This window comes from Lynx canadensis, chromosome B3 (assembly GCF_007474595.2).
Source record: "Lynx canadensis isolate LIC74 chromosome B3, mLynCan4.pri.v2, whole genome shotgun sequence".
NCBI lineage: Eukaryota > Metazoa > Chordata > Mammalia > Carnivora > Felidae > Lynx > Lynx canadensis.
In genome coordinates, this window is record NC_044308.2 from 74,445,237 (window position 1) to 74,465,746 (window position 20,510).

A 20,510-nucleotide genomic window follows, 5' to 3' on the forward strand; every position below is an offset into this window, starting at 1 on the left:
AAGCACAAGGGAAATGGTTGGGGAAGGGGAAGAAATTGGCATTCTGTGTAATACAAAGGAGGTCCTTTGGACTTTGGCTTCTGCCAAGAAGAAGAATTGAACCAATCTTTTTACATGAGGGAAGGGATGGGGGGGGGGGTTCTGGAAGAGCCCCACCCCCCAACTCTGCTCATGGCTTGAACCCAAGCCAAGGACAGAGTGCTGTCCTCTTCAAGTCCTGATGTTACCTAAACCCAAAGCCATAACCTAGCCACATCTTCCTGGAGGACAGGAAGTTCCCAGGGAGGTGGCATCTCTCCTTTGTCTCTCTGCCAAGTCTTGATGCCTCCCAAGACTGTTAGTTGTTGCTCACTTCCTATTAATCTAAAAATTATTACATGATATTATTTACATGACATGTAAAGATATCCAACATTCTGGCCTCTCAATATGAGCCCATTTCCCTTCTCCAGCTTCCTTTCCTCCTTCTCCTGTATGACCCAGTGCAGTTCTCCAGTCTAGACCTGCATCTGAGGCCACACCCCAGCCTACTCACTCCCCTCACCCCTCTTTCCTCTCCCTGCACCTTCTTGGGCTCTTCTCATCTGGTCCCACCCCTGAGGAGTCCTCCTCCCTGCTAGGCTCTTCTGGAACACAAAGACCATCCCTCCCCCCTCCCCAGTGAAGGGAGGGCTAGGAGTTTCAGCCCCACCCTCAGGAAGATGTGTCTTCCCCCTCCTCTGCTTCTTGGTACTTCCTCTCTGGCCAACGTAGCTGACAGCACCCAGACCTGGGGCCAGGACCCTGGAACTGGGACAGATCTGGTAATAGGCTACGCCACTCTGCCCTGGCCTTGGGATTGGCACCAGCTTCCAACCAGTACGCGGCGAAGTCTGTAAGTAAGTACCCTGGGAGTAGGGAGGTAGTGGTGGGGCAGGTTACAGCCATGATCGAAAGGGCAAAGGAATTTCCAAAGAAAGCCTGGCTGGGGAGGATTTGTTCCTGTCTCCTATCCACAAACTCCTCCCCATCCCTGTTATTCCTGGTGGGCCCTGGGCACCTCTGGAGAGAGTGAGGTGATTGGTGGAAATCATTGGAACTGAGGGGGCTCGGGGCCTGGCAGGTGACCGAGAAGCTAGCCTTTTGAAGGGTGTGTCCTTGTTAAGGAAAGCATCCCCCCATCCTGCCCCTGCCATTTGGTTCTGGGTTTCAGAAGGGAAGGAGGCAGAAAGGGTCTGCTGTTGTTGCTCTGTATTTTGCAAATGGGTCTGTGGGCAGGAAGGAGCCCCGGGGCCTAGTTAGGAAATCAGTGTTTCTACTCAGCCAGATCCCCTTAAGACAGGTCTGTTGACAGTGGTGAGGACAGTATATTGCAGAGGTGCAACTGATGCTGCTGATTTGGAGACGGCTACAGCCATCAGGCTAGGTGTGTCCAGGGTGTCGGGAAACCTTGGATCCCCACCCTCATGCCTGTGTTCACCCTCACCTTCCAGGTCCTTGCAGTGGCCCCGGACGCTACATCTTCTGCAGCACCTCCTCACTAGGTGTCATGTTCATCGCTCTGCTGACGATCATCCTCCTGTCAGTGGCACTGGTTGTGGGGCTTCCCGGCAACAGCTTTGTGGTGTGGAGCATCCTGGTAAAGATGCAGAAGCGCTCTGTCACTGCCTTGTTGGTGCTGAACTTGGCCCTGGCCGACTTGGCTGTATTGCTTACTGCCCCCTTTTTCCTCCACAACGTGGCCCAACGCACCTGGGTGTTCGGACTGGCTGGCTGCCGCCTGTTTCACTATGTCTGCGGAGTCAGCATGTACGCCAGCGTCCTGCTGATCACGACCATGAGTCTGGACCGCTCGCTGGCGGTGGCCCTCCCCTTTGTGTCCCAGAAGGTTCGTACCAAGGCCGTTGCCTGGTGGGTGCTGGCAGGCATCTGGGTGATGTCCCTTCTGCTGGCCACGCCCGTCGTCGTGTACCGCACAGTGACCTTGGCACCGAACAACTGGAGCCTGGTGTGCTTCCTGAAGTACCCCAGCGAACGACTCAACGCCTTCCATCTACTCTTCGAGGCCCTCACCGGCTTCCTGCTGCCCTTCCTGGTGGTGGTGGCCAGCTACTCCGACATCGGACGCAGGCTGCAGGCCCGGCGCTTCCGCCGCAGCCGCCGCACGGGCCGCCTGGTGGCGCTCATCATCCTGACCTTCGCCGCCTTCTGGCTGCCCTACCACGTGGTGAACTTGGCCGAGGCGGGCCGGTTGCTGGCCGGCGGGGATGCGGGGCCGTTGCGGAACCGGCTGCTCCTGGCGCGCTACGTGTTCATCGCGCTGGCCTTCCTGAGCAGTAGCGTGAACCCCGTGCTGTACGCGTGCGCCGGCGGTGGCCTGCTGCGCTCGGCCGGCGTGGGCTTCGTCGCCAAACTGTTGGAGGCCACCGGCTCCGAGGCGTCCAGCACCCGCCGCGGGGGCACCCTGGCCCAGACGGTGAGGGGCGCCCCCGCCACTCCCGAGAATGGCACCACCGAGAGCCTCACCGTCTCCAACCCTCTCCAGTGAAGCGAACTGAACTAGGTCTGGGTGGTGGTGGTGGTGGTGCTGCCGCTGTTGGTGGAAAGAAGGCTTTCCTCCTGGCGGAATGCCCCCACGTTGGCCGGGCCCAGTGCTGTACCCCTAGGGGGAGAACGCCAGTGGGGTGGAGCAGAAGAGGAGGGAGGGGCGGGGCAGGTGAAGGCCCAGTGAAAGCCTGGGGCAGCTTTGCTATTAAAACTGAAGCCTCAAATTGGGTCAACCCTGTGTGTGGGGCGTGTGTGTATAATGGGGAATTAGGGTTGCTGCTGGGCGCTCTTCTGGGGATCCTTCTCAACAGTTGACAGGCACATCACATCCTGTGCTTTTCAGTTTTGGAAGGGACACAAAGATACAGAAACCAGAATCCCCTCTCCTCCCCCATTCTGAGGCAGGTGTCCTGCCCATCATACTTAGAGCACAGGTCTTACAGACTCCTGAAGGAGCAGATGGAAGAAGGCCACCCATGTGGGCTTATCATGCCAGACTCCCTGAATCAGCAGATGAGCTGAGAAAACAGCACAGCTCTGGGACCTTTACCCTGAAGCTTATGATAGGTATCGCTGTTACCATGACTCCAACTTCCTGCCACTCAGCTTTGTCCTTTCAGTGGGCAATGTTCTAGGGCACTGCCTCCCCTCCCCTCATCTCCCAAGGAGGCCTCACTTAAGAACCAAGTCATCAGATCTTAGTCCGGATTTCTGGACATTAACATTCTGCCAGCCCCTAAAATACACTCAGAAGCAGGTTGAGGCTGAGGGCCCTCTGTGCCAGTCATCATTCTTAGGAAATTAAGATTCCTGTAAGTGAGAGGGATGAGTCATTCTTTCCTAGGGATGACTGTTTTAGAGAGCCTTGGACTGGCTCTGTCCTGACAGCATTTTAGGAAGATGGTAGCAGAAATGGCAGCGGAGTACTTTTTGAATCTCTCACATAAACAAAGACCAACTAGGAGAAAGACCAAAAATCCAAAATGCGCAGTATCTGTAACAAACCTAGGGTGTCCAGATACCTCCCACAGACTGCTAAAAATGTGTGGGGAATAAGCTTAGGAATTCCCTGAGCTTGCACCTATGGGTTAACAAAGTCACAGGAAGAAAGCATCCAAGATTAGGTAAACAGGGCAAAATCGCCCCCAGTATAGAACAAAGGCATAGAGGAATAGGAAGCCACAGGATGAAAGCATCCAACATTAGGCAATCAGGGCGGAAGTGCCCCAAAATAGTGCAATAGCAGAAAGCTGTTTTCACAGGAGGGAAGGACCAGAATAGGTAAGCAAGTAAACAAGGTTATAGACCTCAGCAGGGCAAAGTTGCCTGGAGCGGAGCTAATTAGCAAAAGAAAGGAGCCTTGTTGACCCTGAGGTAGCCTGCTCTGTCTTATTCCCCAGGCAAGCTAAGATAAACAGACACGTTGCCTTGTGCCTGCCATAAACAACCATCTTCCCGGCTCTGGGATTTTGTTTTGTATTGACCCAAACCCTAACACCGCATATCCTCAAAAACCCCTTTTCTCTCACACATATGAATTAATGTTCACGGTTTCATTGTCTCTTTGTGCACGTCCATCACGTTTGTAAGCCTTCTGATCCTAATAAAAACGGAGCAAGGATCTTTACTTAGGGCTCTTGTCTCCTCCCCAACATTAGCCTCTCTCACATTTTAATTCTGCATCCTCTCTCTTGCTGGACAAGAGAGAACTCCAGACCCAGAGTCTACGACAAATAGGAGGTAGGCGTGAACCTTGGATGCTTCAAGACTTACATAGTATCAGCATCTGCACAGAAGGATGCAGAAGGAAGCAAGAGGGCATTTGAGGGATCTGTGAACAAGAGAATCCCAAAACCATCTACAGGTCTTGGCTGGAAAGTATGCACCAACTTGACAACAGCAGCTGAAACAGGGAGGGACCTGATAGATCATCTCCTAAGCCTTTCATCCATGCTGTATAGTAAGCACATAATAGGTGCTTATTTAGTATATAGAGAATGAATAAAGGTCAAATGACATTCTCAGCTATTCCTTTCCAATATTTGTGGGTGGGGAGCAGGAAAAGACAAATCCCTATTTTGAGCCATGTGGCTAAATTTCTTTATGCTTCCAAGGTGTACAAAATACTGGAATCAGGCAGGGAGGCTGAGGCAGTCCTCTTCTTGAGCTTGTGAAAAAGAATCACTCCTCTCTAGCACACTCATGATCACCCTTGCATATACACAAACACTCACTTTAGCTTGGGAAGAAGCAAGTTTAGCTTGCTGAGAGGCAAGGAGAAGGTGATCTGCAGCTATACCAGAAGCTTCTGACACCAATTGGCTCCCATCATACCAGGGTCTTTTTATTGAGGATCTTAGGATGATGGGGGTCTCAGCCTAGGGTGGCCGAGGGAGGTCCAGTTCGTGCCAAATCTGTGTTCAGAAAGTAGGTGCAGAGCTGCCCTTTGCCTTTGACCTTGATGATACCCCGGCTGTAGCAGGTGTAGCCTAAGGACTGCAGCACCCGGGCTGTCTCTTCAGTCACCTGGGATTGAAAGGGTGTGAGTCAGAAGTGTGGGGGAGGCCCTATCCTTATCCCCCCACCCCATGCCTCCAATGCAGCCTCCTCACCTGGATCTTGCCCAGGACTCCTGTACTCTCCATGCGGCTGGCCACGTTCACTGTGTTGCCCCAGATGTCATACTGCGGCTTCTGGGCCCCGATCACTCCAGCCACTACAGGTCCGTGGTTCAACCCTGACAAGAGGTATGGTAGAGAGGAGCCCTGGGTGGGCGGATTTGAGGAGGGAGAAGGGAAGAGGACACTCCAGGAATTAGGGTGAAGGGCCTGGAGGCCTTAGAGGAAAGGGCCTGGAGGGGTGTGGCTTAGGGAAGGGGTGGCTGAGCCTCAGAGCTCCTGGCCCAGCAGCTTCATGCTCCATCCCCAGGGATGAGGCTGGAGGGGGTCCAGGGTGAGCTGGGGAGTAGCTAACAAAGAGCCTAAGGGAGCCAGAGCTTGGGAAGGTGAGGAGGAGGTTCCAGACTGCCCCAGCGAGGGAGGGTCCTCACCCACACGCAAGCGGAAGTTGTTGAAAGAGTGCTTATTGATGACGTCCAGCTTTGATCCAAGAGCCACCGCAAACTCCACCATGGTGCCAAGGTGGCTGCAGCTGCGCTCAGCGTCCTAGCAATGGGGCCGGCCCACCGGGATGGGTCAATGAGGACCCCCCAGTGAGAGCCCAGACGAAGGTTGGTAGGTAAAGAAGGGATTCTGTACCTGCTGTGCGTCCTGTCCGGAGGTGGCATTTAAGCCTGTAGCTGCCATGTAGGTGCTACCGATGGTTTTGATCTTCTCCACCCCGCTAAACTTGGGCTTTGAGAGCAGCTGTATAGAAAGGAAGCTGTGTCCCCAGTCTTTCTTGCTCTCTCCTGCCTCCCTCTCAGAGGCCCAGCCCCAGGCCTTTGGAGACTAAAGGACCAGGTTGGGAGGACAGGGATGGTGGCAGGAGGGAGAGTGGATAGTGAGCAGAGTTTCCAGAGAGCTAGGGGATTGGAGGAGGAGTGGCAGGGCCGGGGAGAGGGGGATGGACCCCTGGCTGGAGACTAAATTGACAGGAGGGACTGGTCGGAAATTCTAGCATCCAGGACAAAGGGTCCAGGGGAAGCTTGGAGTTGTCACCTCATCAAAATCAGCAATTATCTCATTGAGCAGCCGCAGACACTCTAGACCCTCGTGGTTTATGTTGGACTCAGAGTAAAACTCCTTGAAGTCTGGAACTGAGGCGAACAGGACGCAGACACACTCATAGGACTGGTGGTAGAGGTCCTGGAGGGTGGGATGCTGGGTTGAGGGAACAAGTCATGGTCTTCCCCCTTCTGAGCCTGCATGGGCCCTCCTCCCTGTGTCCATACTCCTACCCCTCTATTTAAGAAGGATCGGAAAGGAGGGAGAGGGGTAGGGCCAGGTTACCCCAGGGATGTGTGACTCGGGAGTCAAAGATTGGGTCTCATTACGATTCCAGGAGAGACAGGGGTTTGGAGTCAGGATCACCTCATAGCCACGTGAAGGGAGTCTCTTCAAGAGCTGGGATCCTGTCAGCGGGAATCATCTTTCTATCATATCTCATTGCCGAAAGGTGTTAAGTCAACTAAGTCAGCTTACAAAGATAGCTACAACTTGGAAGATAAAGTAATAGGGAAAAGGGGCCAAAAGGAAAATAAAGGTAAGATAAGGTAAGAAAAGGTAAGAAAATAAAGGTAAGATTTGAAGTCGGTTCACAAAATGGGTGCCATAAAGTCCCTGTGAGTCCTAGATTCTGGCTCTGAGCTTTCTAGTAGCCAATGTGAAGCTAGAAACAGGAGCAGTGACAAGATTCCCAGTGTCTGTAAGAGAAGGAGGCAGGAGATGTAGACCTACTGCTGATCTTGAGAGCAGAGAGCAAGCGGTGGGGGGCAGGAAGCTGTGAGGTAGCCCCTGGCCTGTTTCTTTTAACATTCCTCAAGATGGACCAAGAGCATTTCCACAGCAGACACGGTGAAGTAGTGGTGGCAAAAATAAAATGGTGCAACTATGTGGGTGACCTTCTGATGGTCTATGGCAAGATGTTTAAGGATATAGATTAGCATCTTCCAATGGGAAACCCTGTGGTGATGGAAAGTTCTACATATGGGATGCCCAATATGGCATCTACTAGCCACAGGCAGCTGTTAGATCCTTGAAATGTGGCCAATGAGACAGAGGAACTGAATTTTCCATTTTAATTCATTTAAATTTAAAGGGCCACACATGGCTAATGGCTACCATCCCGGATAGTGCAGGTCCAGAGAGATGGATGGACTGTGTCCTCCACACAACTCCCATCAACACTTGAAGAAGCTTCTGGAAGGCATGGAGTGGTCATGAGTTGGAGAGGATGCTCCTTCTAAGTAAGAACTTGGAACACAGAGGCTCTGTGCTCAGCAGACAAAGACTAAGAGCTTATGAAAATATCAGGCACCTATGTGACAGGGACAGAGACTTGGGTGGCCACTTAACTACTGTGGGGGAGTCCAAAGAGGATGGGCCAAGGGCCAAGGTTTTCATCTAAAATTGGTCCCTGTGGCATCTGAGGCTGAGGAGTCAGGGGTGGGGAGTCACCTCGTTGCGCCGGTTCTGGCCAATGAACTGGGGGGCCACATGTGCAGGGAGCACATTCTCCAACAGCAGCCGAGTCAGGTTCTCCATGGTCTCTGTCTCCTCCTGCTCCTGCCGCAGCTTCTTCTTCCACAGGAAGTCCAGCCGGCAGTAATACTCATTCTGGCAGGGTCAGCAGGGGCCCAAGGAGAGACACAGTGCACGGGAAACCTCAGCTCCTGTGTGCTCCCCCTTCCCCTCATTCCTTGATGCTTAAACCACACCCCCTCCCCCCAATCTAGAGAGAAGCCTCAAGGTGCAACTATCCCTAGGGAGGCTACCTTGAAAATAGATTCAAACTAGGGTACACAGAATTGGCAGCAGATTCTTTCTTATAGGTGGGTTTTCCTAGGTTGGGGTGGGAGGGATGAGGGAGGGAGAATTTGAAGGCACCTCCCTTGGGGGGGGAGGTGAAGGAGAAAGAAACGGAGCAGGAAGGTTCACTTAGAAGCTTCCAATGGGCACACTATTTCGGCTCAACCCCGAAGGCATAAGATTTGAGGGAAAGAGTGAGAGAGAGACCAAGTCACAAATATGGGGACCCCCACCTCACCCTTCAAAGGGAGGCCCTGGAGGGCTGAGATGGGTGACTTACCTGCCGAGCCAGGACCAGGAGGGTGAAGAAGAAGATGAAGAAGGAGATAGCTCCCATCAGTTTGGGCTCCTTCAGCACCCCTGGCCTGAGGAGGCCACGGATCAGGATTGCCCCTGCCCTGCACCTTCCCGATGGCCTCCTCCCTACCCTCAGTGCCCATGTAGCCCACAGCCACCCTCCCCCTTTGCCCTGTGGGTGGATGGTTCAGGTCAGGGAGGTAAGGACAGCTCTGCTCTGCTCCCAGGGGGCCTGAGCACCTCTGTCCAGTGGCCGTGCACACCTGGAGTCCGAGGGATCCGGATAGAGGCGGGCGATGAGGCAGTCGGACAGCCAGGCGTGGGAGTGCAGGAAGAGGGAGCAGGAGGCCCCCAGCCATAGCAGGAGCAGCAGCAACTTCAGCTCGAAGCTCATGTGCAAAAAGAGGGAGCAGGACAGGAACCCCAGCACGCAGCAGTGCATAGAGTACTGTGGGGCCAAGAAGGGTGGTCAAGAGGCAGGGCATATCCCACAGGTAGGGGTGGGAGAATATCCCGGGGCTCCTGGCCTGCCCCTCCCCGGGCCCACGACCTATCTGGGGAGTAGGCGGTGTCATACACACAAACACACACCGAGTGTAATTTACGTCTGTCCCAATCCACAAGATGGAACGTTCAACCAAGGAGGTGGGGGAGGGGCCAAGGAAGGCTCTGAAGAGAGAGTTTCAGGGCTGTGAGGAATACTCACGGGGACGCTGATGAGAGGCAGGGACCCAGGGAGCTCCCAGGAGATGTTGAAAGCCATGGAGGACACATTGAGAACCCCAAAAGGGCAGTTTGATGCTGCCGGTAAGAAGAACTGCAGAAGGAAGTGAAGAGCTGGGGTGGGCAGGCAGCTCCCTGGGCATGATGGTGGCTTGTGCTGGGGTTCAGCTGACTTAGGGATGGGTCAGAGCCAGACCCTCCAAAGAGGGGGATTATGCTATTCCTGGCTAGTAAGGGAGGCTTAGCGCAGGGGTCCTCGCTGGGGGGTCAGGGATGGGAGGAGCAGGTGTCCTGAGCACGAGTCTGCCACGGATCCACTGTGTGATCTCTTGCCAGCCACTTAGCCTCTCTGGGCCTCAGCTTCCTCTTCTGTTACTTGGCTGGTGGGGGGCGGGGTGGGGGGGTGATTCCTAAGGTGTCTTTCAGGGATAGAATTCTAGGAATGACTATAAATTCTGAAAACTCAGGGGCGCCTGGGTGGCTCAGTCAGTTAAGTGTCTGACTTCGGCTCAGGTAATGATCTCGCGGTTCGTGGGATCGAGTCCTGCGTCAGGCTCTGAGCTGTAAGCACAGCTTGGATTCTGCCTCCCTTTCTCGCTCTCTGCCCCTCCCCCACCCATACTCTGTCTCTCAAAAATAATAAACGTTCAAAATAATCAAAACAAAACAAATTCTGAAAACTCAGCCAAACTCAGCTACAAGATCATAATGAGCGAGCTAAAGAGTGAAGATCTGCCTCCACAGAATAGATATGCTCAGGTGGCAGATTAATTTTTTTCTTTTATACTTGTCCAACATTGCCAGAATGTTGGCCTTACTCCGGCTGTCCTCCCAAATCCCAGGGGTCCCCTTTCAGCTTCTGACAGCTCGAACAGGCCCTGATGGGGGTACATAGGGCCCCCCACTGCCCTCACCAGGCTGGGAATGGCCATCACAAAAACCAGGAGGATGGTAGCTGTGCCCAGGGCAACTCGCAGTCCGGGCCGTGTGGCCACCAAGCCAGACAGTGCCGGCAGCCAGTGCAGCATCTTGGGGCCTTTCAAGACACACCTCTGCAGAAGGAGCACAGGAATCTTAGCCGTGGGGCTGGGACACCCAGGTCACAGTGAGGGCCCAGCTCACCACTTCCACCCCCCAGCCCACCTCACCGTCAGGTGCTCTGAGAAGCAGACGAAGAGGAGGAGGAGGAAGAGGAGGAAGGTGATGCTATAGGTGATGGCCAGAGCTGGGGGCCTAAAGGGAGATAAGAGTGAGGCCTTGAAAGTCAGAATCGGCTCTGTGTGCTGGGAGGGTGCTGTGCCACCCAGTTGGGAGATGTGGGGAGGAGGAGTCCTGGGGATCTGAACTGGCTACCAGTGGGGACTGGGCTGATGAAAGGCATTGCCTGCTGATGCTCTGGGAAAGTTGAGGGGTCTAGGGCAGTGGTGGGGTAGGGCAGGAACTATAAGGTGGGGACAATACTGGAAGGGGGCAGGAGGCTCACAAAGGGGCCAAGGCCACATCAGGCCAGTCTCTGGGCCTTCAGGCCAAAGCTCTTCTTCTACCTGGCTGAGTTCTGGACAAGTCCCTGCAGCCCCTCCTAGCCATGGACTAAAAACAAGGACCTACTTTCTAAGCTCATTTCCTGTGAGATTTGGGCTTCTCAATGAAAATAGAACCTGCTTCATTGAAAAGTTGTTTGAATTGAGAGACAGGCTTGTGAAAGTGCTTGGGTTATGTAGAAAGCCCACGAGATGTACGATAGTAAAACGAGGGCTATGATTATCACTGTTTCCCCAGAACACATGTTTCCTCTGTGGGTCAGTGTCCGAAACTAAGGGAAAGTCGGTAAAGAAGAAAATGTGGGTCAAGGATCAAAAAGTCTATACATGGGAATCAGGGCCCCTCTTGCCTGGGGCTGTCACCTGTTTGTCACCAGCATCTGGATGATGAAATTGGAAAGGAAAACCAGGAAGGTGCAGGCTGCATAGTATTTGAAGGCGGGGAGGGCAGAGAGTCGGTACTGGAAGGGAAGGAGGGGTCAGTGTGGAGACAGGGGCCACTAGGGCTGCCCATCATCTCGGAGGTGTCAATTCCAGGCAAGAACAGGTGTCTCAGCCTCCCCACCCACCCTCCAGTTCAGTCTCAGGTAGCCCCTACTGGTTCTCCAAGGAACTGCCCTCCTCCCTCCCATCCCCACCTAGAAACTCAATCTATAGGGTGACAGCCATTTGGAGAGAGGTACAAGCCCCTCACCCCAGGATCAAAAACTGAGCAGACCTTGGAGGTGAGGTGGGACCACAGGGCTTGCCCCCTTCCCAAGGCCAAGGCACTAAGGTTGGAAAATTCTCTAACCTTGTGTCACCCCCCACCCACCCCAGCCCACCTCTTTCTCCAGTTCCTTCTTTCTGAAGTACAGTGTCAGTAGGTTGAAGTCCTTTGACTGCCTCCACTGTCTGGTAGGAGGTGGGGGGCCATGAGCCCCGGAGAGGAAAGGGCAGGGCAGGGTGGGTGGAGGGGTGGTCAGGTGCATGTTTCCCTGGAGTAGAGTAGGGAAGCCCCCCCACTTCCCTCTGGGTCATTAGGGGAGCACATCCCTCCTGTACCACAGAAGCCCAGCTCCCAACCCCTCCCAGTCCTCTTCTGTTCTCCATACTTCTGAGAGTTGAGCTGTTCGATGACCTGGAAGAACTTGGCATCCCCAGTGTCCAGGTCATCATCTAGCCCCCGGGGGGTACGGCTCCTGCAGAGTGACAGCCCAGCCTGTCACCACAGGAGGCCCTCAACATATCTGGGTGAAGCAGGTACAGCCCCCCCACCCCCAGGAAGGATGGGGGCAGGTCACCCCAGGGACTCCTCACCGGTCCAGGCTCCACTGGGGGCTGAAGGAAACCAGGGCCTTCTCCTGTTGGGAGAACACAGCAAAGAGGGGGATGAGGTGATGCTGAGCATCCCTGAAGCCTCTCTGCAGTGAGGGGTTCCATATCTACACATGTCTTTGGCCTTGAGCATTTGGCATGAGTGTTTTCCCTGCCTCTAAAGACTTCCTCTCTCCATCAAATCCCATCTGCCCTTAAGGGAAGGATCAAACCACATTTATTCTTTAAATTTCTTGTGGACTTGGGGCGCCTGGGTGGCTCAGTCATTTAAGAGTCTGACTTCAGCTCAGGTCATGATCTCACAGTTCGTGGGTTCGAGCCCCGCATCGGGCTCTGTGCTGTCAGTGTGGAGTCTGCTTTGGATTCTCCGTCCCCCTCTCTCTCTGCCCCTCCCTGCCTGCACTTCTCTCTGTCTCTCTCAAAATAAATAAATAAATAAACTTTAAAAAACAGTTTCTTCTGGACTCTTTAGACACCCAGGGTCTTTATACTTTTATTTCCTCAGTCTCTACCCCCTGTGAGGCAACCCTGTATCTTCTGTAAGCTTGAGTGGCTGTCATCTTCCCTAAGGACTGAACAAATCCCAAAAGTCCTTGGTTTAAACTGAAGTGACAGTGAGAAAGTTCTGACTCGCTTGTGGTCAGGCTGAGCTGGGAAGTGGTGGGGGCAGAAGACAAAAAGTCTAGAAGAAAGGGAAAGAGAAAGGAAGAGAGACAAACCTGGTCACAATCATTCTTTCCTGCACCAAAACAAATGCGCACCGTGAGCAAACATATGAAAATAAGCAGGCAAGTAAAGCAGGTGAGAAAAGCCCCAAAGAAGAGAACGAAGCCAACGGCCACTGCCCAGGGCCAGGAGTCTGTGACTGTTCTTTTCTGCTCCCCTGGCTCATGTGGAGGAAGCAGGGTCACAGGGGGCCACATCATCCCCCCAAATCAAAACCTGGTGTATGGGGGGGGAGGGAGATTAAGGGGTGTGTTCTAGGTATGAGCCCATCTATGCATCCAGGACTGAGCCTAACGTTCTTCAAACTACCTACCTGCCTCTCCACCTTGCTCAATGACTATTTTTTGAAAACAGGGAAAACAATTTATTCATTTCTGTCTTCTCTAGAACTAGCCTAGTGCCTGCCACATTGTAGGTGCTTTAAAAGTGTAGAAGGAACAGGGTGCCTGGGTGGCTCAGTCAGTTGAACGACCGACTTCAGCTCAGGTCATGATCTTGTGGTTCGTGGGTTCTACCCACGTGGGGATGGATGGATGGATGGATGGATGGATGGATGGATGTTATATACTAGCACCAACACTGCCCCACCACCCCAAGGTTCCCCATTGTTTAAATGTAAGCTGATGTGATTCTCAGGATTTCTAACATTTGACTGAGGGCCTGGTACTTCACGGGCTTGGAAGTGAATTTCTGGGCTGGTGAGGTCCTGCCTTGGGAGCTACCCTCGAACCAGGAGTTCCTACTTCTTCACCCTGACACTTCTTAGCCTGCACACGAGTGGGGTTTCAGGGAGGTCTGGCATGGGTTCTAGGGGGCCTCTCACCATGGGGATTGCACTTGCACCTAACATTGTCTCACAATTCCTGGGCTCCCAGCAAAGCCCACCCTCTACTCTGCCTCCATGCTGGAGACTCTATCCTGCAATAGTCAGCAGAGTCTTGGATTCTTTCTTCTTCTCCCTCCTGCCAGCTTAACCCTTCTGACATCTCCCCTACCCCGTGTTAAGGATTGGAATTAGGTACTCTCCTAAACCACTGCTGCCAATGTCCCCCCATACCACAGTGTTTCACGGATCTCTGGCCTGCTTTCCTGCTGGGTGGGTGGGGAGGGGAGATGGAACACAGAAAGGGTGCTCTGAAGTCATCCCATATATCCAACTGGGTCTGGCAGAGAAGATTCAGAGAGAAAGATCTGCAGAAAGGTGGCTGGGAAAGTTTGGAGAAGATCAGATAAAATGGAGAAGAGCAGGCTGAGGACCCTAATCTTGGGGCAAGCCTTTGGGGACACAGCCTCAGTAACTGTATGCGTGGGTGTTCTGGCTGGTTGTCACCAAGCACCAACACGAAGAGCCAGCTGGTGGGAGAGATCCAGGCTCCTCCACCAGCTAGTGGGTCATGATTACCGGAAGGTGCTATGCACAAGGTCAGCCAACCAAGCCCTGGTTACCTCTCTTCCCTCCCTCCTCAATCCCTGCCTGCTCAGAGTGACTTCTTTCAAGACCACATGCGATTTTCACTGTCACCTCATTTAATCCTTGTATAAACGCTGAGAGTAGGGGCAACAACTGATTTGCCCCCACCTTCCCAATTCTAGTGGGGATTAAAAAAGAGAGTGTGCAGTTTCAGGAAGGGAATTCAACAGAGACATTTCCTGGTGGGACTGGGTGTGAGCGCTGGCTTCAGAGCCAAGAGGAAGTATGGTCTATACCTTTGGGGTACTGAGGGAAGGCTTCCTGAGTGGAGTTTGGGGAACAGTGAACATGGTGCCTATAGGATTTTGCATCTCAAGTGAGCTCAGAGGGCAGTGACCTTTGCCCTTTCTCTGGAAAGAAGGGTAAGGAAAAGCCTGAACCAGTGACTGGGGCAACCAGACAGTTCAGGACCTTAGGATGTCATCAAGTGACTCACTGGATGGGTGGGGGGAGGTTGGGAGAGGCAGTGGGTGGGGTTATGTAAGTGCTAGGGCTCGCAGTGGAGTGCACTTACCGGGAGAGGGGTAGAGGTGGACACAGGGCTCTCTAGGTGGCTCAGATGGGCAAAAGGCTTGGCGGCGCCCCAGGACTCCAGGTAGCGGGTCATCAGCAGCGACGGACGCATCTTGGGGCCCTCGAGAGAGGACAGCAACCCTCCTGCAGTGCCCTTCTCATCCTCCTCCTCAGCCTGGGGCATAGGAGGGCTGAAAGTCAATTTCACAAATGCTTTCCACATTCTCCCCACACCTCTTGGAAGGTTGTGTCACCTCCCCCTTGACGCACACACTGGGACCCAGGAATTCAGTCTCTGGTGTAGGAAAAGAGATCAGGCCTGTTGGCTATGGGTGGTTAGGATGGGCCAGCCCATGAGGTCCAGGCTGGGCTTTTACCCGGGGATCGATGACTAGGTAGGTAGGCTCCCCTAGCTCCCGAAGGTACGGGTCCCGGTGTTCCATGGCTGCATCCTCCACAGCATAAGCCCCTGCCAGCAGGGCCAGGGTAGCCCCTGTAATATGCACTCGTCTGGAAGGAGGGGGCAGTGGGAGTCAGGACAGAGGGCTTGCAAACCTCTCCTTTCTTTCAAGGAGCCTTCCTGGAGGTCTGACTTTAAGCAAGGCCCTGTGTTAACAGAGGTGTCTCCCGACCCCACTCCCTGCACGCCAGGATCTCCCTAAGCCCCACGTGGGATTGTGCTCATTTTAGGAAACTATGAACAGGATGACAGAATGTGGGAGGCCCGGTTGGTTTCCTCCTGTGGCCTCCTGCAGCCCCACATCTCACCCTGGCACGCCACCCGCCTCCATGTGGTTGGCCAGTGTGACATCATGGGACCAGACATCATATTGCCACTTCTGCAGCCCAATGACTCCGCAGAGCACACTGCCCGAATGCACGCCCACACGCATGTTGATGTCCACGCCAGTGGCTGCCCGGAGCTTCCTGAGCAGGGTATGTAGGGGACAATCTGAATGCTGCCTTCATCCTTACCCACGCCACACCCCTCCCTCCCTCTAAGAGGACTTCCACTACCCTGTCTGCTCCTCCCCAATATCCATCCCTTGTTACCCCTCCTGCCCGTCCACCTGAGCTGACCTGATGGCCCGGCACATGTCCAGCCCCATGCGCACGCAGTTGATGGCGTGGTCTGGCAGGGAGAGCGGTAGCCCAGAGACACAGTAGTAACAGTCTCCCAGGATCTTGATCCGCATGCATTCATGCTCCTGGGAGTGTGTGTGTGTGTGCAGGGGAAGGGGGGCACCTGGTTAGAGGCCAGAGGTACGAGGGAGCTGGGAGGAGTGGGAGCAAATGTGGTATTCCTGAAGAACCTCTGAGGCCGGAAGTCTCTGGGTCAGATCTAGGGACTCTCTCAACTTGCTATGGGACTGGCTGAGGTCTGTGGCTCTCCCCCAGCTCTGGCATGTGGAGGGTGTATTCAGATTTGAGCATATGAAAGTAGCCTCAAGACAGAGGTTTTCTGGGTGACACCCAAGATTAGGTTTGTTGGGGGCATCCCTGGGGGTCTGAACAGGTGGCTGGACTGGGCTGAGGTTACACAGGGCAGACATTTCCCTTGGAAGGGCTCCCTAAGGTTAGAACATCTGAACAACCCCCTAGATTTGGCTGTCGTGTCCAGAGACACCTACGTCGGGGCTCTGAGCATATCTGGGGGTGTTGTGGTTGGGACATTTGTGGAGTTGTTGACAAGTCTCTTCCAGGTTTGAGGTGTGTGGTGAGCAGCTCCACAGCTGGGGTTGTTTGAGAGGGTTTCCTACTTCCATTGGAATATCTTCCATTGGAATACATGGGCTCTGAAGTGGGACTGGGATCTGAGGAGGCAGGTGTTTCCCTTGGAAGGGGCTCTCCAGGGTGGGGCACTTGAAGATCCCTGGGTGGGGAGGGAGGCCCCCTCTGACCTTGGCGATCTGGTCGAACTTGCCAAAGAGCTCGTTGAGCATGAGCACCAACTCCTTAGGAGAGCACTCACTGGCCAGCCGGGTGAAGCCCACGATGTCAGCATACAGCACACTGGGCAGGGCAGACTGTGTCGGTGGGTCCAGGATCTCAGCCCACAGCCCCCTTCCCTGGGGCCATCTTTTCTCATACCTGACTCCCTGGTGCCTCTTGACATAGAGGCTGTGGAAGTTGTTGGTGCTTTCTGGCCGTGACCCCTGTCCAGCCTGCAGTCGTGCCATGATCTCTGCCTTCATCTCTCGGGCCAAGTAGGCAGGAAGGATGGACAAGAGAAGGTGTTCCTGGAGGAGGTCACAATGAACACCAACCCTCCTGCAACCTACAGCCAGAAGTCCCAGCCTCCCAACGAACTAGGAACCCAGCACTTCCCCAGTCCCACTAGGTGTTCCCCAAAGTACTCCCCCAAGATCCTTCCCATCACATAGAGCTGGGGCTCCAACATCCCACCCTGCACTAATCACCTTTGGGGACTGAACTCCCAGAACCAATGCCAGAATTAAGAGTTCTTTGTTTACTATCATAAAAGTGCTTTCATAGGCTTCAGTTTGTTTGAGACTTAACACAACTTTCCAAGGTGGGCGGTAGCCACATTTTACAAAGGAGGAAAGAGAAGGGTAAGTGACCTGCCGAAAGTCATTCGCCTTGCAAAGGGGCCCGGCTGAATGATATAAACAACCCCTTTTCACACCACAGTCTGGCCCAGCCTCCCAGGCCCAGCGAACCTGGTGCTTCTTCTCGGTGTCCAGCCGCCGGCGCGAGTGCAGGGAGCTAAGTGCCTCGCGGAACGTGGCGCGCAGCGCGCGTTCCATCAGCGCCTTGTGATACGCTCCCGCCACGTTCCCGCACAGGAACAACACCGCGTTCGCTGCCAGCTGTGGGTGAGGGTCAGCCTCAGAGGATGCTGGCCATGGGTGGCGGTGGGGGTGATTAAGTGCATACCTGGAATTGGTCTCCAACATGCTTGAGGAGGACTCCACAGTTAGAGACCCAAGAATTTCCAGACAATCTGTGCTACACTGTGGGGTCCGTAGGGGGCGCTTCTCCTCCCCCAATACCCCTGCTCTAGACTTGGCTGTGCACCAACATGGCCTCTTAGGTCTAGAAATCGTTCACTTATGTTTCCTCTGCCTGGAATACTACTCCAGTATTTACCCCCCCCCCCCCCCGCCCCTCGCAGCGCAAAACCACTCAATCTCCGACTTTTACATTCTCTGTGAAGGTTCCATCATCTGCATCTGTCCCCACTACTCTGGTCCCCAGGTGAGCTCACTTGCCCATGGACCCAGAGGCCTCTTCTGGTTTCTGCAGGCATCGGGCTGCCCTGGTGTACCAGCCCCATGAACGCACTGTCTGGGTGTGTATGTGTTTGTCCTCTGTGCTTAGCGGGCGCCTCACCCTGGAGTCCCAGCTCAGCAAGAAGTTGGTGGACGCTCAGAGGAACTAACGGAGCGCGCGCAGAGGGGCCGCCCCCTCCCCCCTCCCCCCGCTGCGCAGCAGGTACTATGGGTGTGCTCACCTGTGGCAGCAGCGCCGGCTTTGAGTCCGGCTGAGGCCCAAGGTACAGCCCAAGGACCAGCAAGTGGGAGAGCGATGAGACAAGGCCCGCAGCAGCGGCATCCCGCATGCCCAAGGGCAACATGGCGTACACGGTGAAGATGACAAAGAGGAAAAAGGACACCTGGGGGCGGGAGGGCACAGGAAGCTGCTGGCTTCGGCCAGCCCAGCAGCTGGGCTGCTCCCTCCTCTTAGCCTGGCTGTCCTGCTGCCCCTTGCTCCACCTGCCGCTCCTCTCACCTGGTCCCAGGCGCTCACCAGGCCCCCAGTGAACAGGAAGCCGTGGCCTAGCCCGAGTAGCGCTGCCCATACGAGGCCCGACAGGGGACGTGTCCAGCGCTGCAGTCGTTGCTCCCGGGAAGCCAGGCCCAGGAGCAGCGAGAAGCCACCCAGCGCGCACAGCACAGTGGTCAGGAAGCCTGGGTCTGAAGCTAGCTCCTGCGAGGAGAGGGTGCTTGCAGCAAGACTGGAGTGTGGAGTATGGGGGAGCGCCTCCAGGATGAAGAAGAACAGGCAGCCCCCCAGGCCACTTCTGAAATGTGTCTCAAACTCAAGTAGCAAAAGGAGACAGGGTACCTCGACTTGCCATTCGTAGTAGGTTGAATCATAGGAAGTCACTAATAATCTGTTTTTAATCTACAGAGCCTGGGGTCTCATAGGGTTCAACCTAATATCTCACTTGCATGCTGCAGGGGTGGTTGAGCCTTAGGCCATCTATCCAGAGTCCCTGGCTCAGAACCCATACTGCCCATTTGTGAATCTATGACCTTTCTGAACTTCAGCTTTCTCATCTGTCAAATAGGAATTCCAGCACCAGCCAGGGGTCCTGAAGCAACCAAAGAATCCTACCTTACAGAAGGCACTTAGGAATGAACCAGTTTGCTCAGGAGATTCCCTGCCCTGGGGACAAGTCTGGGAGTTGATCCCCATCCACCCACCCAAGAAGTGCTCCAGCAGCAGGGGGCGCCTGGAACCTCCCTCCTGTCAGGCTAGGGGGGAGCACTACACTTTTGCCACCCACCTCTGGGTGTAGGCCTCCCACCACTGTCCCTGCCCTGTGTCCCCACCTCTTCCTGGACTTCGAGGACCAGCAAGAATTGGTCTGTTTATTGGCTTTCCCAACTTGCCTCCAAAAAGTGAAAAGAAAACTTGGAGCAGGATATTTCCAGAAATGGAATTGAATTGAAGACCCCCTTTCTCAAAAAAAAAAAAAAAAAAAAAAAAAAAAAAAAAAAAAAAAAGCAGATAAAGAAAAAGAAAGAAAGAAAAAGAAACTGGAAATGGGTTTATTTTGGGACTAAATGTGAGCGGGAGGGAGGGTGCCTTCTGGGAGACTATGGGTACAACTGCCCCACAACCCCTATGAAAGAAAGAAAACCAGGAAACGGATTCCCACAGGGCCCAGTGTAATTTCCCCTCTGGAAAATTGGAAAATCCGGTGTTGCATTTACTCTAGAACCAGTAGATCACAGAAGCTCAGAAGGCCTGTCAGTACCCTGAGAGAAATTAGAAGCACCCCTAGGGCTCAGCCTTCTCCCAGCAGCCCAGTGAATGTGGCCCCAGAGGTGGAGTGACTTGTCCAGGGTCACTACATTTCCTAGTAAGGCTTTCCTGGGTTCCAGCAAAGAAGGCATATGGAAAACCAGGCCCCTCCCGAGCCCTAACTCCGAAAACGCCCCCTAGGCAGTGACCCTCCCACCACCCTCCAGAAGGCGCCCCTCACCAGAGCCGCCCCCCTCCCCGCTCACCCGGCCGCTGGCGTAGGCGACAGCCAGCAGCGCCAGGAGCGCGCAGAGCACGATCACCAGCAGCAGTAGCAGCAGCGGGTACTGCTGGCTCAGGCTGTAGTAGGTTTCGTAGAAGAGGTCTTCGCTGGGGGGCGGCCGGGGGCTGAAGAGGCGGGCCATGGTCTTCCCTGCCCCCCGCCTCGTCGCCCGGGTGGAGGGCGGGCCCCGGGGCTGGGGAGGGCCAGGGGCCGCGTTACCGCCTGCGGCCCCAGCCGGCCCCAACCGTGCCCCTCTCACTGGGTCCAAGCCACTTCCATCCCGTTTCCCCAACCTCGCGACAATCCCACCTTCCAGGCACTCCCTGTGGCCTCTCAGCCTTTTCCCAGTTGGCGGTGAGGGGACTGCCCCATCCCTCGCTCCTCCTCCCTCGAACCCAGACTGCCTGAGGTGCCCTAGCAAAAGCCTCATGGGCGGGTGGGACGGGATTTGCGGTTGAAGCAAAGGAGCCTCGGGTTCCCCCTTTCCCCAAACTCACTGCCCGCGATGCTGCCGCAGCTGAATGGGTTACGCCCGAGGAGGGAGCTCGGGCAGCTGGTCGCGGAGTCCCGATCCCCGAGAAGCTAGTGGCTCAGAGCCCCGGGCGGCAGGCGCTTCCCTCCCGGCGCCTGGGGACCCCTCCCACTTCCCC

The 20,510-nt window shown here is 54.7% G+C and overlaps 2 protein-coding genes across 5 annotated transcripts; one reads left to right on the forward strand and one right to left on the reverse strand.

Annotated features, from left to right (window-relative positions):
* Positions 1-587: 587 nt before the first annotated feature.
* LTB4R (leukotriene B4 receptor) lies at positions 588-2,759 on the forward strand. 2 transcript variants are annotated; one of them, XM_030318826.1, is made up of 2 exons: positions 588-878; positions 1,473-2,759. In XM_030318826.1, the coding sequence occupies exon 2, from the start codon at positions 1,529-1,531 to the stop codon at positions 2,525-2,527; it is 999 nt and encodes a 332-aa protein (XP_030174686.1). In that variant the 5' UTR covers positions 588-878; positions 1,473-1,528; the 3' UTR covers positions 2,528-2,759. The 2 variants fall into 2 exon arrangements, with proteins under 2 accessions (XP_030174686.1, XP_030174687.1); XM_030318827.1 differs by having other exon boundaries at positions 588-874.
* A 2,085-nt stretch (positions 2,760-4,844) lies between these two features.
* On the reverse strand, positions 4,845-20,437 carry ADCY4 (adenylate cyclase 4). 3 transcript variants are annotated; one of them, XM_030318828.1, is made up of 26 exons: positions 20,358-20,437; positions 19,844-20,053; positions 18,336-18,533; positions 18,058-18,219; positions 17,264-17,413; positions 16,674-16,822; positions 16,484-16,595; positions 15,663-15,790; positions 15,351-15,509; positions 14,960-15,092; positions 14,584-14,757; positions 11,855-11,898; positions 11,650-11,736; positions 11,380-11,449; positions 10,919-11,016; positions 10,163-10,247; positions 9,929-10,066; positions 8,998-9,108; positions 8,555-8,739; positions 8,275-8,359; positions 7,644-7,802; positions 6,186-6,332; positions 5,784-5,891; positions 5,576-5,690; positions 5,139-5,263; positions 4,845-5,052 (listed from the first exon to the last, which is right to left on the reverse strand). In XM_030318828.1, the coding sequence occupies exons 2-26, from the start codon at positions 20,000-20,002 to the stop codon at positions 4,900-4,902; spliced, it is 3,234 nt and encodes a 1,077-aa protein (XP_030174688.1). In that variant the 5' UTR covers positions 20,003-20,053; positions 20,358-20,437; the 3' UTR covers positions 4,845-4,899. The 3 variants fall into 3 exon arrangements, with proteins under 3 accessions (XP_030174688.1, XP_030174691.1, XP_030174692.1); XM_030318831.1 differs by lacking the exon at positions 15,351-15,509; XM_030318832.1 differs by lacking the exons at positions 4,845-5,052; positions 5,576-5,690 and having other exon boundaries at positions 5,176-5,263.
* Positions 20,438-20,510: the final 73 nt, after the last annotated feature.

Excerpts from the sequence above, each read along its gene's own strand:
- LTB4R (XM_030318826.1), top strand. The coding sequence starts at position 1,529 with ATGTTCATCGCTCTGCTGACGATCATCCTCCTGTCAGTGGCACTGGTT.
- ADCY4 (XM_030318828.1), bottom strand. The coding sequence starts at position 20,002 with ATGGCCCGCCTCTTCAGCCCCCGGCCGCCCCCCAGCGAAGACCTCTTC. Across the intron at positions 18,220-18,335 it reads TGGTGAGCGCCTGGGACCAG|GTGTCCTTTTTCCTCTTTGT; the intron begins GTGAGAGGAGCG and ends TCCCGCCCCCAG. Across the intron at positions 16,596-16,673 it reads AAGAGGCACCAGGGAGTCAG|TGTGCTGTATGCTGACATCG; the intron begins GTATGAGAAAAG and ends TGCCCTGCCCAG.